This window comes from Daucus carota, chromosome 7, assembly GCF_001625215.2.
Source record: "Daucus carota subsp. sativus chromosome 7, DH1 v3.0, whole genome shotgun sequence".
Taxonomy (NCBI): Eukaryota; Viridiplantae; Streptophyta; class Magnoliopsida; order Apiales; family Apiaceae; genus Daucus; species Daucus carota.
Genome location: NC_030387.2, coordinates 7,052,643 through 7,076,263, shown reverse-complemented (window position 1 = coordinate 7,076,263; position 23,621 = coordinate 7,052,643). Strand labels below are relative to the sequence as shown.

Below are 23,621 nucleotides of genomic sequence, written 5' to 3'. Positions count from 1 at the left end.
TATGAACTCTCAAATTATTTAAACCTGGAAAGCCTTGTACTATTGCATAAATCTGCAGCATTACATATTCTGAAAAAATTGTCGAATTACTTGTGGTCTTCCAGAGCCTGAAGCTCTCAACTAAATCATGACCAGAAGATGATCTCTCTTAAGACAATAAAGGTTTTCGTTATAAAAAACATACAATAAAGGTTTTCGTTATAAAAAACATAGTACTTGCATAAGTGAATGGAAATAGAGGAAAATCCCTATAATAACATCTACTTCCTTTCTCAAAGTAATCAAAAGCAGTCAGACTTTAGGTTTGCTAGATTTTGCTTGACTACCAGTTTGGCACTATGCTGTCTTCTGAAATAAAAAGAAACGGTTAATTCAATCATTCTTAGTGTTAATTTTTTTTATAAATTTTAAATTTCTTATTTAAAAACAGACTATCCTAAAAGCAAAAAGACATCTTACTTCAATTCTATATTTATCTTCTCCTTGCCCCCCCCCCCCCCCCCCCCCCAAAAAAAAAAAAAAAAGGAAAAAAAACTCTGCATCATCTTGCACCCCTGTGTTGCTCTTCAGATTTGTCAAATTCTTGCACCCCACGAGTAGTCGTCGTGTAGACATGCCCAAGTCTTACTCATATTCATCTAAACACCTCTTTTAGAAATACCTATAGAAACCCATTCCACAGCACGAAAATAGACACCTCCATATAAACCCATTCCACAATTTCAACATTCTTTGGAAAAAAATACCCTGCCAATTACAGAATTCTCACAAATCTAGATTCAACACTTCACCTCCTCATACAACAAATCTTGTCAGTCCAGGGCACCTGACAGTTTGACACCTGAATTCCACCCTCATCACAGTTATAATGTATCAAAGGCGTCTACTACGAGAAAAGACGACAAAAAACAGGTAGGCATCCCACCAGCCTAGGTGACATCTAAATCCACCAAATTACAGTGCTATATCCGGACCAACTCATTTCTTACCTTGCCCAGCCCCTACTTTTATAAACAAAAAACATCAAAGCCCCAATCTCCTACAGTCTAAAGAGGAAAGAAGCATCTGCTAGCCAAAGAATATGAATATATACATATCCTTAATCGGTGTGTGTACATATATAACAAATGTCTATGACATATGTATAATATGTATGTATGTATGTGTGTGAGTGTGTATTCCGTTTTAATCTCTCCAAACAAACAATGGCGACAGGTTTTCTCTGGCCACTAGTGCCTACACTTCATCTACCAACATCAATCTAAAAGAATTACAATCTGCTAGGAAAGAAGAATACAAGCCGCCAGTCCACCACCCAAAATTTGAGTTTTCAGATGTTAGAAAGGTTAAGGAAAATTAGTTTAGATGAAGTTGGTTAATTTTGTGATTTATTTAATTTGCAGCCATTGGCTGTTGACAGAATAGGGAAAAAAAATTCTGACTATACATACTATGTTATTGATTTGCAAGAATGTATGCAAAGTGCTAGATTTAGATGTGCAGTACAGAATGTGCGAGTTGAGTTAGATTACTTGTACAGATAATGCATTACGCTATTATTTCTATAAGATTACCTATATTATTAGGACAACAATGATATTTCCCAAAGGAAATCTTCATTGCAGTTGCATATTTTCTTACAAATACACTCACGGAAACACATGTCATTACTTACTATCAACCAGCTCGTATTCCATTCGAGGAGGGAAAACATGTTTAAGGAGCTCTGTTGCTGATGGACGGTCCGAGGGACTAGGAGACATCAAGCGTCGTAATAGCATTGCTTGCTCTGGAAATTCAGCAACCCAATCAGAAGGAAGTTCTCCCTTCTGTTTAAGGTCAGACAGGACAATGTGTCGTTCCATAGCTGTAGTAAATGGATGCCACAGCTCAAGAAAGACGATTCCAAAGCTGTACATGTCTGCCTGCCAAGATAGATCAAAAAAAGCTAATGTCTTCCAGCACTAAAAGAGGTTTACAGATACATGTAGACCAACAGAAGATATACCTTCTCGTTGATTTTTAACCACCCTTGCTCAATTTCTGGTGCAGTATAGAAATATGTCCCAACACGCCCAGTACCATCAACTGATACTCCTGGTGTCTCAGCAAGATCCAGATCTTGTTCCAGTTGCTCAAGCTTCAAGAACTTTGCTAAAAGACAAGAAAGAGAAGAAATAGAAATATCACATTCAAGCTGGCCTTGTTCTTTGTTTCTACTTTCAAGAAGACTGATGCACTCTAATATGAAAAGAACTTACACTTGCATAACTATTATTTTGCTAAATAATCCAGAAGTCAATGTGTGTGGTGTTAATTTGATCAAAATTTGATGTCATAAAGCCTACTTTCCAAATAAAAATGCTTCAAATTACATCTATAATATAATAAAATGTAGGATATTAGGTCAATTCGAGATCTTTGGTGGTTGATCAGTCGGTCATTTGGGCGGAACAAAAACAATAAAATATGGAATGTACAAGGAGGATATTAGGTTGGTCCTCTGGGACGGGATAAAATACAGGAAGAATAAAGCCTTTTAAATAAGAATCTTAAATAGTTTATATATAATTGAGTAAAAAAGAAAAACTTACTTTCTAATCTACTCAAGCTAAACTTTAGATATTTAGTAGTTGGTCGATTGGGTTGAAAAAAATAAAAAGATAAGTCTTTTTAAAAAAAAAACGACCCTAAATAGTTTATATATAATTGAATAAATTAGCTAGCCTTGATAATATATATATTAAATTTTAAAACCTCAGGAAATCTATATACCTATATATAGATTTCAAATTTGGCCTTATATACCTGAACTCTAATGACTTTACAAAATTTTCCTAAATTATATAATTCACAAGACAAAAAAATCTCTTATTAAACGAAAATTAAAATTTTAACCCTGTCCACACATGTCAGTGGTAGCTAAAAGCTTTAAACAAAATTTAGTAAAACATGTTCTGTAAAACACAATCACGACTTCACGAGTCAGAAGTATATGTAGTGTGATCTGCATTGTGTATTGACTACTGCGCATGCTTCTACATATAGATATCAAACTTTATAGATATATTTAACGCCATATTTCCCGTATGGATGCCTTTTCGTCATGTCGCAATTACGCCATGACAACTACTACATGAATATATGACGAATGTTTTCCACGCCCATAATAATACCACACACACACACACACACACACATACACACACATATATATACACTTATATAGTCAAGATTCACAAGATCTATCATCAAATTAAATAACTAAAATCAAAATAGCACAAGAAAAGAGTTGGTCAGATTTACCAAGACCAAAATCCCCAATCTTGATATCACTGCGGGCATCAAAAAAGATATTATTTGGTGTCAAATCACGGTGTATAATTCCTTGTCCATGAATATGAGCTAGTCCTTCTACAATTTGTCGAGAAAAATTCCATGCACGTTCCTTGTCAAAATGATCATAAGATTCAAACATCTGTCGAAGGGTCCTTTATCAAAAATATGAATTTACATAAGTTATATTCATTGGCAGATAGATTATCGAAATGAGGGTATAAATAGGCTCATGAATTTAAATAATATTAACCGGAACTGGAGCAAAGATAGGTAAAGTGCATAAATAATAAACCTCTCGCTCAATGAAGGAGCTAGAAAATTGTCGAAGTTGGTTCCTAAACATACATCATAATTACAAAATATATAGAACATATATTTCGAAACTATAAGAAAATAAGTGTAATGTGTATCTCTATTTTTCTAGTAATATTTTAAAGGATAAGCAATATTATACTATTTAAAGTTTATTTTTTAATATTGCAAAATGTGTTTCTCAGTTTTGAAGGTTTCATCCCAACCTTTTGTGATTAACATCGAAATTTGCCAACTACATAATAGTGATCCTGTTAACAAAGTGGGCTTCTACTATTATTTTGTTTTTTAAAATTATAACAATATATGTGTGTCTAATATGTATCTCTATTTTTCTAGTTATATTTTAAAGTCATAATAAATTTATTATTATACTTTATATTAAACTTTTAACTTGTATTCGTCAAAAAAAAAAAAAAAAAAACTTTTTACTTGTAACATTTTATAATGTGTTTTATCCAGGTTTTGTAGGTTTTATATCAATTCTATGTGTTCAACATTAAATTTCCAACTATATAACAATGATCTCGCTAACAAAGTGGTTGTAGATCTTCTTTGGACAAGTGAAGCAGACTATAATTCACGAAAAAACATCTACAGATTATTTAAGTGCTAATGATAGAATGTGCAAGTGACCCAAAATAATTCAGATATAACTAAATTTATTTAAATTAATTTTAAATAGTTAACAAGTTTCAAGGTATAACATATGCTTGCATATGTCATTGACAAGCAGACGAAGCTATAGGGACTGTCTGATAATCATAATCCTCCTATAAGTTCCAATAAAATATCTACTGCACCACCCCTATAGCACAAACCCGGAAAGTACTTTAGATTTTATTTGCACCTGCAATTGAGTTCCGGGGTCAAGTTTCAGACATATTGTCCACTATGGTAATTACAATCAAAGAAATTACCAATACTGATCAGACACCACACAAGTTCAGAGCCAGAAGCTCATACATGACCCCTAACTGTTTAGAGTATCATGCATATTTATATATGTTAGATCTGTGGTCCCAATTTCGGAAACTGTATTACCTAAAATTGATGTACTTAAATTTAGAACAGTACAATATTTGTACTTGGTTTATTGTATAGGGCCGTTATCTACATGTATGTAGAATAAACCAAAATGCTCTGTTACCCGCTCTTCGGTTTTGGCCTAATACCCGTGTCAATTGAAAATGACATGGGTGTGGGTATGGGATCTGAGTTGGATCTTATTTTTTTATATCAAAACCGGACACTTCATCCTGCAACAACCTAAGTTCAGCATGACATAAAAGACCTTACAACAAGTTCATAGAGAGCCAGGTCCATGGAGGACTTTTTCTCTGTTATCCTTTGAGTTAATGACTTGAATATGACACATCGAATCACGTTTAGAAGTTTAATTGGTAGAAGACACTAGTCACACCACGTTTTAAGATGTAATATGAATCAAGAACATGTAAATTTTCCTTATGTTAAGCTAATATGCCGAGTCCCCACACCCATGTCCGTATACGGACTCACATCCAAGATTTCTAATATTCAAAAAGCAAAGGATCCGCGCTCATGTCCAACAGCCATACCTGAGTCCGAGTAACTTAGCCAAGATGTCATGGGTTTCTTATATTAGGGCAATATCTAATAATTTATTTTTGGAATAGAAAATCCAAAGTTTGATGATAAACAAGTGACTTGATGATAATATATAACCACTGGGACTGTAATACCTAGCAATTCTATAAATTATAAAACATAGCATTACTAAAACGACCTGCTGATTGAGGTAAAGTGAGTTAAAAAGACCTTGGGCAATACTCCATTTGAATATATAGATATGTTGACTCAATTTTGTCATTCTCTGTAAGGTCTGTTGGATTTGCATCTATATAGCTGAAACTGGAGCTTCTTGCACTTTCAGAACCCCAGAGTCCATCATTGTGCCCAAAAACTCCTGTTTCAAACCAAGCCTGAACATATATATGTTATCATAAATTAGTTCTAATCATCCCTATATATAGAGCTCAACAACAATCAAAACTTGATAAAAGCAGCATACTCAAAACAATAGAACTCCAAAATTTTACACAGAACGGCAAAATTTTACACATAAACATATATTTTAAATAGGAATAAGAATGCAAATATATTCCACAAGAAACCAAGTAATAAAATATTTCAGGAAACAAATACCTGATAGTAACGGACAACATGCTGATGCTGCAGACGGGACAATGTAGCCACTTCCCTGTATATCAGAGTAAATATTTTAATTTCAAAAACTAAATCTAGCAATGATATTTAGTGTTCCCTTCAGAGGTAGAGCAGTAAAAAATTTAAACTGAAGGAAATCAGATCTGACAAATTCACTTTAGAGTATTTTATATATATACAATGACAAGTGTTGTTTTAAATTCAATATCAAAACAGCTATAAAAAAACTGATATAACAGAGTTAAATTTCAATAATCTGTAGTATGTCCCAAAGTAGATATAATCTTTGATAAAACTACCACGGCCTACTAGCTTCTCTCTCATTACAATAAATATACATACACTTGTAGATTAAATTCTTAATAGTTTACCAACCTCTGTTTTCTTCAAACACTGTAAACTATCAGACAAATTCCCATTGTCAAACTTGTAAAAGTGTAATGTTTTATAATATATTGTTTTATATTGCTTAAATGTTATATTGATGTAGGAACATATATAGTTGCTAAAAATCAAATTTTCAACCTATTATTAATACCTAAGGATTACATTATATGTTTTAGTTAATACGATTTGAACCTAGAACTCATAAACTTCATAGATTAAACTTTATACTTTAATATGACGTTGATGGTATCCGAAGTTCCGAACACTAAACAGTTGGTGGTAAAATTCATAAAATACATATAGGATTTGAATACACCGAGCAATCCTACAAAATCCATTTTATCAAGTCCAAAAAATCATCAACATTTGAATACCATTAGATTTTAATGGATTTTAAATAACCCCAATTGAGCACCATCGAATTTTTAAGCATAATTTAAAATCTTGATTGAATACCACCAGATTTTATAGGATAATTTAGAATCCTAATTGAATACCCCGAAATTCTAATACATTTTTTAAAATCTGAGTTGAATACACTTAGATTTCAGGAATGAAAAAAATTCTTTACAACCCCAATTGAATACCCCCCCCCCCCCCCCCCACTAACTGGCCCTAAGTCTCTCCAGCACAGCGACTTGCTGCAGATTAGCTAGCTAATGTCCTTATCGTCCTCATTTTTGAGATGGACTCGGGATCGACTATGGATACAAGTTTTATAACCATACTTATTCTTTCTCCAAACCTTTGACAAATCTGAACAGTTGCTAATATGTGAGTATAATATTTGATTTAATTATTGATGCAGTAGAGTTATTTAACAAGAATAAATTAAATTAACTGGTGTGTTCTCATACCTACTTCCAAGGTCGTTCTGTCACTAATTAGTAGAGATTCTGAGTATGACACTATGTAGTCGAGTCGTGAGACATAGGATATAAAACACTCTGACATACGTCCTAAATGCTTAAACTACAACCTTAAGACCCACCTTTTGTCTTTATTTACTACTGCTCAGATCTACAAATAAATGACAAACCCTTGCAAAGCTACTCTCATGACATCTACGAGAAGCATCGTAAAATAAGGTAATTTGGTTATATATATATATATAGGCTAATGATCAAATAGAAACCACTCTTAAAATAATAACTAGAAACCAATACAAGTTAGTGATATTCTCAGTACAATTTAGTGATATTCTCTTTAGGATTTAGTGATCTGTGTTGCAAGAATTAGTGAAAACACGCAGAAACAGCTCAGAATCTCCATATATGTTCCAAAAACTACTCAAATCTCCAGATCTATTCACGTTTTCGATTCAGATGGTGGTGACGGTGGTGGAGATGGTGGAGGTGAAGGTGGAGATAAAGGAAGGATGATTGTGGCGAAGGTGTGGGCGGCTTGAAGTAGGGGGTTGGAGCGTTGCCAGAATAGTGGTGGCTCTGCCGCGTTTTGAAGTTGAGCCGAGGTGGAGAAAGAAGTATCAACGGGGCTGAAGGAGGTTGAAGCAGCGACTAAGATGGGGTTGGTGAAGATGGAGTGGAGATTGTGTTGTTAGAGAAATAAAGGAGGTGGAGATGGAGATGGAGGGGGCAGGCGGCATATAGGTGGTGGTGGTTATGGAGGAGGTGACGACGGAGGTGGCGGCAGTGGCGGATGTGGAGGTGGGGTTGGTGAAGATGGAGGTGGAGATGGGGTTGTTTAAGAATTTAGTGGTATTTGCTTTAGAATTTAGTGATATTTCAGCTTGGTTTTTAGTTTCATGAATAAGGAGGTTTCTATTGGAGTATGACTATATATATATATATATATATATATATATATATATATATATATATATATAGGGTCCCGTTCTATGGAAAACATGTTTTAGGAGAACACTATTGTTCTGGTGCAGAACAATGCAACATTAAAAACAAAAAACAACTGCAAAACCATTGTTTTGCACTTTTGGAAAAGTGTAGAACAATTGTTCTCATTGTTCTCACTAGCAAATTGTTCCCATTTCAATCATCGCCTATATATATATATATATATATATATATATATATATATATATATATATATATATATATATATATATATATATATATATATATATATAGAGTCTTACTCCAATAGAAACTACTAGAATAAAAACTAAATAGAAACCAATGCGATTAAGTAAAATTATGCGAGTTTTGGCTCTTTAAGACTGTCTGGAGCTTGTCTAGGGCCTATGAGGAGCCTTGGCGAGGCCCTAGCGGGCTCGGGATGGATTGAGTGGGGGTGAGGGTGGGCCCTAGGTGGGTGATAACATATAGGGGGTGGGTGAGGTCATTTAGGTATAGTTTCTCTTGGTTTCCATTTTAGTTTATATTTTAGTGGTTTCTATTTGAGCAATTGCCTATATATAGATAATATAGATATATAGATATATAGGGTCGCGCTCTTTGAAGAACACGTTTTAGTGTAAGAACACTGAGAATACTATTGTTCTGCTGCAGAACAATACAACATTAAAAAAAAATTAACTGGAAAACATTTGTTCTGCAATTTATTTGTTCTCATTGTTCTCACAATTAAACTGTTTTCAGTTGAGTCACTGCCGATATATATATATATAAGTAACTGTATTAGATAGTATACTTACCTCACTATTCTATCATTAACTGGTGGACTTTTATCCTTCAAGCGAATTTTCTTCATTGCATACTGCCTTCCATCTAGCTTATTCTTGCAAAGCACAACATGCCCAAATCCACCCTGACCTGCCTCCAGATATAAAAAAGATTTAGCATGTACCTTCATACACATGCTTCAAAAAGTGTGCAATTTTAACTTGATGAAAGATTTTAACATGGTTTCAATCAACGCAGAAAAGGCAAGAATCTTGTCCCTCCATGACCCTCATTTCTTGAGAAGCATACAAACATATTAACAATATTATAGTCCGCTATATGTATGAAGACTTCTGGTGGAAAATTGTGATATGTTTCATAGATTTCCCAACAAAGTTATACACTTAACTTTTACCCAACACTGAATCATGGAGCTGTGCTTGTTTCACTGTCGTATCGATATTTTTAGATTAGCAGGTGATATTTCTATATACAATGCTTTTATGGAACAAAACAAAAATTCATTTAGAGGGAATGTGGTTCAGAAATTCATGTAACTACCAACTAATAATAATACTTTTTATACTTGAAGACTCCCTACATTGATAATATTACTAAGTTCCTCATCAATATTTGTGTTTCTGTCACATAAAAGATGAATGCACTGCTTCCGTTTTTGTCCATGTCTGTCTATTCAAACTGTGACATGGTCTACTTTTGTTTATGAGTTCTGCGTCAACAATATGGAGGTTGCAACAAATCATAGTCTTTATCCTCATCTATGACTAATGCAAACAATTATGAATTTAATAACATAATACTGCATTTTTTCGTTATGAGGCCAAGAAAGTGAAGCTGAACTAAAAATTTGAACCGCTTACATACAACTATCAAAGTGTATTTGATAATGAATGTAACTTCAAATTATTTATAACACTTTGATTACTCAGGTGCTCGATCATATGAGACTGTCTTGCTAGAGCTGAATCAAGAGAGGCATCTTACTACTGAGCTGGTAATTAAGACAATGTTTAAATAATATCTCAATTGGCGTTTGGAAGCAATTTTCAGGAATGCCAAAACGTATCTACATAAAAATACTTATGACATACATTACAACAGTAATGTATCAGTGCCAAAATGTGAAAGGTTGAATGAAGTGTACAAATTAAGTACTAGAAGACTGTGTAACAATGATTATATGCAAAATAGCCATCTAAACTCCATTCCTCTTTTAGAGTGACGCTAAGAGCATGCCCTGCAAGTACTTCATAACAACACTATCAACTGGTGATTTGGAGGTAATTATTAAATATATAAATAATCTTTATATTAAACTTTATCTTTAAGGAAACAATTATCCAGTACTTTATTTATGTTGCATTATGTGCATTATTACTTAATGACTAGGCCAATACTTCGACGTAGATTTTAGAAAAAACAAGTAGAAGTCTATGTAAACTAGAGTTTCCATATCATAGCTTTGAATTAAGGAGGCAATAGTTTAACTTATAATATAAACCAGGTATGTCAGACCTTAATTAATATTAGTATAAATTATTAAGACACTGGGCAGGACAAGATTCAGAAAAGATTGAGATAAAAAAGATTCCGAATCACGAACACGTGGAATTTCAAATGCCACCAACAAAGGGAAGCATACCTCTTCTGGAACGTCAACATCTAAAAGGAGCATAGTGATGTCAGAAGAATTGGAGGGTGTTGAGGATCGTACTGATAATCTTGATAAAAAAATTTATATAGCCTTTATGAAGAGGAGGAGTTAATTTATTATACAGAAATAACTCGCTCTGTACTCTAGTGAAATTAGTGCCATCTATTTTGTTATAAACACAAGTTGTATCTTGACTGATCTAGTGATTATATTGACTTCAAGATTAAATTGTTTCAACTATTATTATATTCTTATCAACTAAATCATGTTTTAGCACCTACAAACAATTTTGCGTATATATTGAGTTTTTATGTTTTTTAACATGTTAACAACTATGATCTCAGCCATATCCAATGCTTGATCTTTTTGAACATACATAGACTACAAGTAATAAGTACGTTATACAACAATGAGTTTTGATCCTCTTACTGTGACAATATTCAATTTATTTCAAATCTTTCTCCAACACATTTTCATCATTACTCAGAATTTGAAATCTAAGATGACCATCTGAAAGATTAAAACTCACTGTTCTCTGAAAAATTTCGACCATAGCACACAGTTTAATAGTAGAAAACTGAACATTTATTAGAAGAAACTGCAATTAACAGGTAATAATACAATAATTCTCACCCAGAGGTTGAAGCTCCTCAAAATCATTTAAATAACGCGAACTTGGAGTAGCTGATGAATTTTGCTCTCCAATGTCAGAAGAAGCCATCCAAAAATGTGTGTTCTTGGAAGAAGCCTATTTTATGGCATTAAAGAACAGAGAGTAGCATGTTCAGTACATGGAAAATCATAATCAGGCATATGATAATGAAAGAGTGATAGAAATAACAACCATATGATGAGCAAACACATGGTTAAAAGTTCTGTCGAATAGTGGAGCCGACTTAAGAGCATAATCTCGTACTTGATGGGAGACAACCTAAGAATTACATTCACCAGTCAGCATAAGGTTCCAAACATCACCTTCGACATTTATATCACATGTTTTATGAAATTATTTGTTACAGACTCCTAGGTTGTACAGTTCTGAAGTAATTTCTGGCAAAGAATCAGCTAACGGGCCTTTAGGAGCACAAGCAACCCGAAGTAAGTGAGCCTGCACAAAGCACAGACTTAAAATATGTTACAGTCAAGTTCCACAGAAAAGGAAAAGAAGAAGAAACAGGATAATACCAGAATCAAATCTCGTGCATTTGTTTGAGATGACTGATCCTGTATTGGAGAAGCTATATATAATGACTGTTCGGTACTTTCTTGGTCATAATCAATTTCTGCTAAATGTTCATCCACAAGAGCATCCTGCAAATCAGAATAAATCATGATGTTAATATATATATATATATGAGATATATACATAATACATGTTTACATAACTAGCACTTGGGTAACTACTTGTTGACCCCTACTAGGATATTGCTTTAAAAAGAAAGTAACGTGCCTTAAAAGGACAGCCAAATCAACAAATCTTCTCCTTCATTTGATATTCCTCCTATATCACTCTAAGATCCTAACATTTTAAAAAAATTGAGATACTATTGTCAAGAAACGTGAAACCAAAAAATAGGACATTAAATTAGCAAAAAAAAGGTTGGATACTGGTCTGGATGGCAACACCGTAAAGGATGGCCCTAAGATAAATGGTTCCTCACAGAGTAGAGGTCAAATTAACAATTCAGGGAATGTTTGTTAATCAGTTTAATCACATTATACTTTTCCCTTCAATCAGCCTGTATACAGAATGCTTCTATATGTCGCTCGCAACTTTTCTATTACAGCACAACCTCTTTCACACAGAATATTACTTTCAGAGATCAGTGGACTCCAATTGTCCGCTCATTCTTACTATTTAGTAGCTACCAATCACTTTAGCACTACTTCTAGCCCATAAATCAGTTGCTGGTATGTAAAAGTTCCCTTGCTTCAAATAATAAACATATTCTAAGCTCTCATCCCATATTTCTAAAATTCACTTTAACATATTTAGATATGATATACCAGACATATGAAGTGCAAATGTGAACCATACATACACAAATTCAAAACAAAAAAAAAAGGCCCTTTTAACTGAGTACCTTTTTTGGTTTATTGTTACCACCCATACTATGTTTATAATATTCTATTACTATTTATCACTAATATCTAATAATATCAATGGTAATATATTCTTTTTAATATTGACATTAGATTGCTACGAAAACTAATATCTATTACTCTTTCAATTTATATTTATTCCATAGGGTCATGTTCAAGAGAGAACCATTAGAGAGAGAACTCATAGAACTCTTACCTTATTTCTATTATTAGCTAGGGTTCTGCAGCAGAACTTCACATGCAAAAAATGTCAATATCTATGTATTATATTATAAAATTATTTTTGAACACACAATGATGAAAAAACATGAAAAAAACATGTATTTAGATTTAGATCCTAAAAATCTATTTAAAATTTAGGGTTCTACAGCAGAACCTTCGTGGTTCTATGGTTCTATGGTTCTATATTGTTTGTGAGGAACAATATAAAAATACATAAGCATAAAGCAGATTCCTGATGGAATCCTATTTGAATTGGAAATTTAATAATAAGTCCATTATTCCATATATTTTAAACCAAGTCTGTTGTTTGCATCATATATTAACAATCTGATAAGTTATTCCTTGTTTTAAGTAATTATGCAATTTGTATCTTCAATGTGATTCTAAATTTTACTTTATTCTATTATTAGTTAATAATTAACAGTGAAGGTCTTTAATATAACAAATTCAAAAAAATGTTGTGATAAATTTGTTTTAATACTTTATTAAAAAAATAAAATAACTGTGTATTGCAGAGGTTGTATATCAGTAAACTTAATCTGATGAACCAAGTACAAGACAGTCACCAGCATACAAAGAACTTGTACAGAGAAATTAAAAAATTGCTCTAAATCACTCTTTAAAGAGATGTGAACTTAAAATTCCAATCCAGTAACCCAAAGAGGGAATCATTTTATCAGCATTCAATTATAAAATTTTAAGTAGTTTCACTTTGGACAATAGAAGTTGTATAAAAACATCAAAGCTTGAAGGATAGAGAAGCAACAGGCATTAACCTCACTAGATGTAGCATTTCCATCTGATTCTTCTGCTTGATCACTGAATGTATCAGAACTACTTTCTTCTTCACTCTTTTCATCAAGCATTTCCAAATTTGCCGTAGACGTACGCAAAGCAGTCTTTCCAGAAAGGTTACGTAGATTGCCCTGCTTAGTCACCTCAAATGACGGCATCACATCATGCCCAATTGTCTTCTCTGGAGTCCCATACCCATGTCTATGACCATCTAATGTAGAGTCCATATGCCTACTATCTTCCATTGCAAGGCTAAACTGCCACGACTCCCCCGAACCACTGAAAAGATCTAGGAAACCATAAACAAAAGGCCCGCGCATTAAGCAAGCTTTTTCGAAATATATTGGCGGTTCATCTACAGAGGTAATGCTATTTTTGCCTGCCGCCTGAATTGAAACGAAATTGAAGCTATCAGAACTTCAAGATCTAACAATAGTACAACACACATACAAAAACATCATAAAAAATTATATTATTTATAATAGATAATTAGAGTAAGTGTTTTCAGTTGTTATTGTCCTTTTTATAGAGTTTTGGGACCCCAAACTTCATTTCAGATTTTAATTCATATATAATATTTATTTACTTTTTAACCAATTAAGAGTATCAACAAAAATGAAAAATTAGATCTAAAATTAGAAAAAGATGATATAACAAGTTTATTATGCTGCTATCGACAACTAAGAATTATATAGCATTAAACATATTTCATATGATTGAAAATTCATATTAATGCAAGAAACTACATATTATAAGAACGTTGTCACCACTTAAAAAGAAAATCAAAAATAACAATAAATAGGTTTAATCAAAAATTAGACAATGATAAAATATTAATACAAATATGAAATATGTACTCAAAATTAAAACATAATCGGATATATAATAAACGTAAGACGGTCATCGTCAGTATAAAATGTTTATGACTCTAACCTTATCCTCTAATTGTAATAGACAATATACAATATTATATATTTTTTAGCCAAATGAAATATTTACTGTAAGCATGACAAAGTAAGAGTGAATCTAAATCTTGTAAGCAGATTGTCAACAAGTAATCAAGAATATTTTCAAACATAAAATTGACAACTACTGACTATAATATAATCCATATTTCTGCAAATCAAAAAATCTTATACAGCTAAAAAAATAGGTCTAAGAGATCCACCAAATAGGTTGTCACCATATAGAGGGAGTTAAGCCCGTTTGCCTGGACTTATTTTACAGAATTAAGAGCTTATTTCGAGTAAAATTTCACATTATTTACTCTTTTTTTGTAATTAAGTATTTAAGGGGCAGTTAATTGCAGAAATAATTACCTATTTTCATAAAAAATTACACAATTACATTCTTTTTTCAAAAATAATTGACTTCCTGAAAAATAAGGTAAGCCAAACATAACCTTTGAGCTAATTTATAGGTTTTAAGTGGTAATTATAAACTTATACAATAATAATACAAATAAATTACATGCAAATAAAAATGAAAGAATTATAATTAATATGTGCATCGCACGGGTATAAGCTAGTATTGATAATAATGGTCAAGTCCTGTAACTGTAGCCTACTTGGAAAAATACACACACACACACACACACACACACACACACACACATATCTTGTGCAAGGCTTACTGAGTCATGTAATTGTCCAAGCGGAGCAATCTCAGACAAAAACTCTTGAGCAGCCTCTACTAAATTGTAAATCATAACACGTCCTTCTCGAGCATTAGAATTGGCCTGGTTTTGTAACAAAATTTCACGAGGGTTAATGAACCAACAGTGAAGTAAGAAGCGACTCAGGCGAGTAAACAATAAGTAAACTGAAATATACAAAATACTTGCACACAATAAGGAAACACGCATTCTCAACTAGCCCTATGTAGACGAGAGTTGCAAAGGGAAATTTGCAACATAGTAGATATGAGAACTAGTGAACTTCTGTTATCAGCATATACAAGTAAAGAAAAATAGTGCATGGCTGGAAAAGGGACAATCCCAGTGGATATAATTAGCTGCCTGGGATTTAGAACTATAAAATGAAGAAAACCTCTGGGGTAGACCATTGGAGTGACTATGAAACTTAACAAAGACTATCCTTAGTACAGATCCTTACTTCAAAAAGCGGAAACAATTCTCCCAGAGGTTCGCTGAGTAGGCTGCTATAACCATATATAGAAAATAGGATACATAAATGTACTTGTAGATGCAGCATTATCTAGACGAAAAAATAGTGTATTTCCTTCTAAGAATCTACAAAAAAATCTCATGGAGCAGCCTCACAACAGATGTCGCTTTATTCATCATGAGAATTTTTTTTCCTTACAAAGCAAATTTATTACGAACAGTTAAGTGATAAATACAAGAATGTCACCAATCAGATAACCAAAGTCATAACACTAATAGCACTCAAACTAGGTGGTCTAATTAAGGATTTAAAATTTTATTTTTAGGAAAGTTTATCAAGTGAAAAATGGTTAGTTATACAAATAGCACTTAAACTAGGTGGTCCTAATTAAGGACTGAATTTTATTTCTTAGAAAAGCTAATGAAGTAAGAAATGATTAAGTTTATTCTGAAACTATATTTCTTCTCAAAGGTTCTGAAATATGACAAGCATCAATATACAATTAGAGCTTGTCAAATTGTACTAATACAATTACGAAGTTGACAGTAGTATTACGACAACTGCAAGTATTTAACATCAATATATCCTTTGTGAAAAACGACAGCATTTAGTAATTTATATCATATAATCTTCTGAATGCTCTAGAGCCTTATTAAACAAGTAGCCACCCCCTACTTGGTCATGAAGCAATGCTAGTAGCTTATCGCATTCTGAAGTGGATAAACCTTTTTCGGGACTTATCTGCAGCTTCGGGCACTTGTAAGGATATCCAGGTAAATATCTGTGAGGGTCGATAAAGATAAACCAGAAAAGATCAGCACAGTAGTAAGCAAATTGATTGCCAGAAACTAACAGGAAATTACAAACCTAACCGAAAGAAGAGCGGAAATGTCTAACTCCTCATAACCCATATCCTTCGAGTACGGCCTGTTTTTCCATATCTTGTTTTTAGTATAATAATACAGAAAGAAAAAGCTCGGAAAGTGTCATGCCTATTCAGGACCTGAGATTGATATTAACTTGAGGAGGAGACTCTGAAACCACTCTGCAGTCATCCTGGAATATAGCACACCTGCACATCAAATGGCCCTTCACATTACCAAAAATAATATGATTGTAAAACATAGAATTATGTCGCTGGTAAAATTTTAACACTGTCTAAATTTTACATTAAGCAGGATGTATTACCATAACTCAAACTGGATGTAAATTTATTAAGTTAATAAAATATAGGCATGCAAGTAAAATTCTATTAAAAATAAAAAAATACCATCATATGTTTAAGGAGAAAGTAGAATATGTTATCTTTGACATGTGTCGGAAAGTCTGTTTGTTGCGATAATAAAAACTGGAAAATAGAATAGATGACTTTTGGTGTTTTAGATTGGAAATGTATGGGAAGATTATATTTACTTCTACATCTGGCCTGAAATTTGATTGAAAAGAAATATGCCCATTGAACGAGCTAAGCATGTGGAAGCATCTTCTCCTTATTTTGGAGCATTTTGGTGAACAATTTTAGAATAGAAAACGTGTGGGGAAAAGTGTATCTTCCATTGCTGGAGAGTCCTCATTATATATCAATCTGAAATCCAGCTAATATACAGATTCTCAGCAAGCTGGAATCTTTCCTGAAATACAGCTAATATACAGATTTTCACCTTTTGCAACAGCTGTTAAACCCTATATGGAATGTGAATATTAACTACATGAATCTGTTAGTAACAGATAATATATTTATATCTAATAGGAACAGCTGATACTAACAACTACTTTTGACATTTGGGACATGTTGACATCCATCCATTTTCATAAGTGATGACCAATAATAGACGTAGAATTTTGACACATCCCATCTCGTTTTCAGAGGACAGGGTTGGGTTTGTTGGTTAAAAGGTTTGTACTTAACACAATCTTCTATAAGCATACACTTATTTTGCAAACTTTAGATCAAGTCAAGGAACAATAACAGTACTATATGATGACATATCACATTGATATCTGGCGGAATAATAAAATATCAATAATGAAGCTCTAAGCGTTTTGATTACTTGAGTGTCCTACATGACAAGTGATAGGACAGCCAATAAGGAAGCCCAAGGATACTAATTGCAATACTATAGTTTTGGAAGCCCAACAAGTAAAAAAAATTGAATTATATACATATCTATACTATACTAGTAAAGCCGAAACATTAAAGGTTTTGGTCGGTTATTGGCCCGTTAGAAATTTTGGTCGGTCGGTATTTAGGCCTATTTGCATGTCTCTATAGTTTATAACATGTTTTAATATCTTTTTCATTATAACTCAACACATTTAAACATCCTCGATATTTGAGCATATTTAATTTATAACATATTTTAATAGGCCTTTTTTATTATAATTAAAACACATTTAAACATACTCATTCTCGGATTTATTTATTTATAAGTCTTTTGACAAGATTAAATGTTATAAACTTATTTAACATATTTATATCTATTTAATATACTCGAAGAAAAAATATTAACTCAAACACATTTATTAATTACATAAAAATATATTTTCATTAGAAACGCATATTATTCTATCATAAACATATCTATGAAATAAAATTAAATATTTAAATACATATATAATAGAAAAAAATTATAAGTCATTCGTGTAATACACGACTTATAAGCTAATTATACTACTAAAGCCGAATCCTTGTTCTGGTAGGTCATTCAATTGGTGTTTGGCTTATTTGCGGGCTTTTTTAATTTATTACATCTTTTAATAGGTCTTTTAACTATAACTAACACATCCTTACAAAAAAAAACTATAACTAACACACATTTGTATTCAATCCGATTTTAATGAATTAATTATAATCTATGAATTTTAATAGAGTGTAGGTAATTTTGATTTTATGCGGAATCTCGCGGATTTGAGGTCAAATGTCAGAGTTTATGCAAAGTCCTTAGAATTTAAGCACAATCCTTCAAAATCTCATGGATTATAGAGGAATTTTCAGAAACATGAAATAAACTGAACAATCCCACAAAATCCACCATTTTATAAAGTCCAGAAGAAATTTATTAGTTTTTACACACCAACAAATTTCAAGATAGATTATCTCCATCGTGGGTGGTCGTTATTGGGCAATTTCTATTGGAGCAGCTCTTACAATAACATTCCTTTGCTCCTTTTGGAAAGGAAGATTCGCGTTTTAAGAAAATGAAATACTTCCTAAAGTTGATGTAAGGTGGTTATTTGGAGCCGACTCAAAACTTTTATTTTGAGTAAAAGATTGAGGAATTTACTTGTTTATTTTAGTGTTCATGAAGTTTTTATGATTTGTTTTAAGGTTATGCAAATAACTAGAAATTTTATGTTTGTTGTTGTAGTAACATTGGATAATTAAAGCATGTTCTTATAGGATTCATTTTGTTTTTTTCTTCCTCGTTATTTTTATTATTTTTCATATTTCTAATAAGACTTTACGGTTTTGGAAAATCCAAATAAACAATAAAAGGAATGAATATTAATTTGATAGTGAAAAGTAAATTTATTTCTGGTTTATAATTTATAATTTTGTACCTCCATTCTACTTTCTAAAATCCAAATAAATACTGAATTATTTAACAATTTTAATAAAAATGTTTTTTTTATTATTACAATTTTATAAGAAAAAACTTAATATTTTTAAAAATGAATTCTGATTCCCATTCTGGTGTAAACCAAACAGCCTATGTTCAAAATCCCATTCCCATTCCAACACGAGCCATACAGCACCGGCAACCTCATTCCCAATCCCGTTGCCCCCATTCCCATGTAAGATCCAAACGCCCCCTAATTTGTCCAAAGTGACACCACCCATTTATTAGCCACTCCATGATAGACCGTATGTGTAATACTACTCTGTTGCCCTCACTGCTGACATCCCCAAAGTCCCTAAAAAGGATCACAAAACTCACACCTAAAACTAAATTTGCTGACCTGACAAGTAAACATACACAAGTACCAAACTTAAATTGCAAATTCAACATCGATAAATGAAACAGTAATCAGTGAGTTTGTTTACATACGTTTGGTCTATTACCGATTGCAAAATGAGGTATACAACACATGAAAACCCGAAACACAAGAGTATGAATAAATAAGTATGAGAAATGGAAAGACAAAGAGATGAAAAGGCACATACAAAGCAGTAATTTCCTCGGCGAGAAGTTCGTTGTCATCGGAACGAAGAGAATTGTGATCAGCTCTGCTGGCCTTGCTGCGTCTCCCACCGCCACCGCCTCCGCCTCGCTTCTTCTTTTTGGAGCTATGCCCCATCTATAAACCCTACACTGGACTAGACTATGAGTGATAATCAATAGGGTTTTTCTCTGACTCAGCTTCTTTGTAAACTTGAATCATCGCGATGCGACCAAGCAATACAAATGCACCTCTTTTTTATATTTTCTCGTCAAATACACAAAGAAAAGTCCAAATATATATCATACATATTCATATAGAGTACTAGCTAGAGTAATATTTATTATTTTATTGTATATTGTATATGTTTTAAATTTAACTAATTTTATTGTAAAAGTAAAATTATTATATTAATGTGGTTAAATATCTTTTTATTCAACAACTAAATAAATTCTTAATAGTTAAGTCCATCAAATGCCTAATTAGAAATTAGATCGAACATATATATTTTAATGAGAATGTCAAAAAAAAAATTACATGTTACAACTTTTGTTCTAAAAGTCGACGATTAATCACAACTAATCAGTGATTAACTCATGTTCCGTAATTCGCCGAACTGATTAAATATTCAGTTATTTAATTAATTATACTATTAATCCCCAATCAGTCTAATTGATCTTCGATTAATCTTTTTCAATAACTTCATCGATTAAGTTCGATTCCCGTTTTTTTACAACACGGGTAATAATATAAAGAGACCTATAAAACCCAGATATGAACCAACCAATCATTCTTTTACGGGGCTGTATTCGATTGAGATTTTAATGGATTGTTTTTAGTATATGGATTTTAATGGATTGTGTGTGATTTTGATTTTGTGCGGATTCTTGATAAAATGTCGTAGAGTTTATAGGATTTAAGCACAATGCTTCAAAATCCCATTGATTTTGGTGGGATTTCAAAAAACTTAAAATACACTGAAGAATACCACAAAATCCATCATTTTATGAAAGGGCAATGCTAGAGACCCCAAAAAAAATTCCCAAAAATCTTTACCAAATGATGTGGCAAACAAGTGGCTAGTTCTGATTGGGTGATTGATGAATCTGCAGGGGGGTCTCATTATTATGGGAGTGAATTCAGCCAATCAGATTTAGACACATCATTTGGGAAAATTTTTTGGGACAATTTTTTGGGGTCTCTAGCATTTTCCTTTATGAAATGCAAAAAAATCCATCAGCATTAGAATACCATCTGATTTTAATGGATTTCAAACAATCCCAATCGAATACCCTCGGATTTCATGAATGCAAAAAAATGCTTTAAAATCCTAATCCAATACACCCCTCTTAATATTTCGTTATTAATAATTAATTAATAATACTGTAAGAACATATATTATAAGTTAAAGAGGCATTTAAACCCAAATACCGACCCATCATACTAATCTAATATTTTATGTTTTGATTTAATAGATAATAAAAAAAAATATCATACTATTTTAAATTAAGGAGGTCCGTAGGTCGAATACCGACCGGCTTACCAAATCAGGCGAGTTTCCTTGGAAATAGGTGTATCGGTTATGAATAAACAGTCTCAATCAAAAACCGAAAGGGTGTGCTTCCTAGGAGTGGAAACAGCATTGCAGGCTACGGCCAAGCAAAAACCGAAGGGCGTGCTTCCCTAGGAGTGGAAACCGCTGTGCAGGCTACAGTGAAGTTCACATATTTGGAGCTCTGAACGATGGACGAAGAGAAAACTTCAACATGTTTAGAATGAAATCTACATTTGGAAAGCAAAACTCATTGTTGTCGCCCGTGTAATTGCATAGGACTGTTTTTTTAGTTAGAAAATCTAAAAAACATAATGAGTTTTAGTTAAAAAGATAATTTTAGTTAAAAAATATAAAAAATAATATATTTTAATTAAAAAGATTAATTGTTTATATAGATAGGCCTATATTTCGGCCCAGGTACCGACTGACCAAATTTTTAATGTTTCGGTTTTAATAGTACTAGCTTATAGTCTGTGCAAGGCACGGGAGTTTTTTAATTATTTATAAACTTTTTAAATATATTATAAATGGTGTGAAAGAATTTAATTTATAGATAATAAATTAAAATTTTCAATTAAATAAAATTTAAAATTATGATTTGCTTGTAAGTCAGAACTATTGTAAAAATATATAGTATCTACTTCTTAGACTTTTTTCTGAAATAAAAAAACTGATCATACATGTTGGATCATCCGACAGTGGCGATGCAGTATAAAATATACCGTCACAGTCATTAATGGCTTCAAATAAACTATTGTAATCAAGCCATTTCTTTTCTCTTTTGTATCATGCCAAAGTATTAAATTTTTTCTATCAAATTTTAACATATATTGAGTAGGATATGCGACGTCAACTTCCATTAGATTATATTTATAAATGTATTTTATATTAGAATTATTATAATATGTTTAAACTTGGCTTACTAATTTTAAAATATATTAGATAAAATAATTTTGTGACGGTACAATTTATATGATTCCACAATTAAAACTGATAAGAAATATTTATTTTGGATTAAAAAAAATCATAAACAGGTGAAAAACAGAATTTGTTTTGGACTCTGAAAAGGAATTATAAACATGCGAGTGGATATTAGTTGCTTTATAGAATTAGAAGTTAATTTTGTTCTAATCTAACGGTGCTTATTTGTTCAATATACGATCCAACGGATAATAAGTTTTTGAACCATGTAACCATGCGACCAAATTATCTCTCTTGCGCTTATTATATATAAGTATATAATAATATAGATGTGAGGTTGTGGTATAATATTTTTTCAAAATTAATCGGGCTGTAAATATTTTTGTCAAATGTTCGGATAACAAATGTTGTAATTTAATTTTTTCGGTCAATATTTCAATTTCATATACAATTTTCAAGTGCTTGAGAAACATTTGAGAGGATATAATTATTAAAAGTATTATTTGAAATTATGTTATATATTTTTTGAAAGAAGATTATTCCACGTCGGCACTTATATGTATATTAAAAATTTCTCATGTATTTTAAATATATAAATTAATATAAACTTTTAATAACTAATTTGGTCAAAATATATGTTGAAAAAGAAAGTGCATATACCTAAATAACATTAAAAGTTGGGATTTTTTTTTTTGTAAATAACCAAGTTTAAAAGAATTTTTACAAAAATATTGTCATTTTTAAAAATAAATTATAAAGATACTATGTTCGAGAAAATATTTTCAATAATACGGTGGTTGTATATGTAACCATATCTGCAACTGTTAGTAACCAGAAATACAACTTTGTAAAAACAAATTGAAAATTATATTTATTTGCATAATAAGTTGCAACTAGTTGCAAATGAGAAAAATGAATATCCTGAGTCAACCCTAATATCACAAAAACAATTACAAAAGCAAAATCAGTTATAATAGCGGAATCAGTGAAAAGGTGGAGTTGAGGGAGGTTGGCTGGGGTCGAATCGAGTAGTATGATAGTGTGGGTTGAAGCACGGGGTGCTGAAGCGGCTGCAACGACGATGAATTGCCGGAGTCAGGCGGCAGTCATGACGTGTGTTCGCGCGGCGGCGTTACATGCAACTAGTTGGTAGCTGGAGCAGCAATGCGACTCCGATTAAAGAAACGAACATAAGTTATGATGGCTCGGAGGAG

General features: G+C 32.2%; 1 protein-coding gene across 9 annotated transcripts in view; it reads right to left on the bottom strand.

The window, feature by feature from the left end:
• LOC108195104 (eIF-2-alpha kinase GCN2) overlaps positions 1-20,194 on the bottom strand; it is a 30,612-nt gene extending 10,418 nt beyond the window's left edge. For 5 of the 9 annotated variants that reach the window (XM_017362044.2, XM_064081121.1, XM_017362043.2 and 2 more), the window contains exons 1-16: positions 19,936-20,193; positions 16,774-16,842; positions 16,638-16,697; positions 16,446-16,551; positions 15,278-15,382; positions 13,626-14,030; positions 11,710-11,835; positions 11,546-11,632; positions 11,369-11,455; positions 11,158-11,272; positions 8,882-8,999; positions 5,839-5,893; positions 5,452-5,615; positions 3,307-3,491; positions 2,009-2,154; positions 1,676-1,925 (exon numbers count right to left, since the gene is read on the bottom strand). In XM_017362044.2, coding sequence (XP_017217533.1) covers positions 1,676-1,925; positions 2,009-2,154; positions 3,307-3,491; positions 5,452-5,615; positions 5,839-5,893; positions 8,882-8,999; positions 11,158-11,272; positions 11,369-11,455; positions 11,546-11,632; positions 11,710-11,835; positions 13,626-14,030; positions 15,278-15,382; positions 16,446-16,551; positions 16,638-16,697; positions 16,774-16,842; positions 19,936-20,069 — 2,212 coding nt within the window. In that variant the 5' untranslated portion in view covers positions 20,070-20,193. Of the gene's footprint in view, positions 1-1,675; positions 1,926-2,008; positions 2,155-3,306; positions 3,492-5,451; positions 5,616-5,838; positions 5,894-8,881; positions 9,000-11,157; positions 11,273-11,368; positions 11,456-11,545; positions 11,633-11,709; positions 11,836-13,625; positions 14,031-15,277; positions 15,383-16,445; positions 16,552-16,637; positions 16,698-16,773; positions 16,843-19,935 lie in introns of those variants that run through there. The other 4 variants (XM_064081122.1, XM_064081124.1, XM_064081123.1 and 1 more) reach the window with 2 other exon arrangements.
• Positions 20,195-23,621: the final 3,427 nt, after the last annotated feature.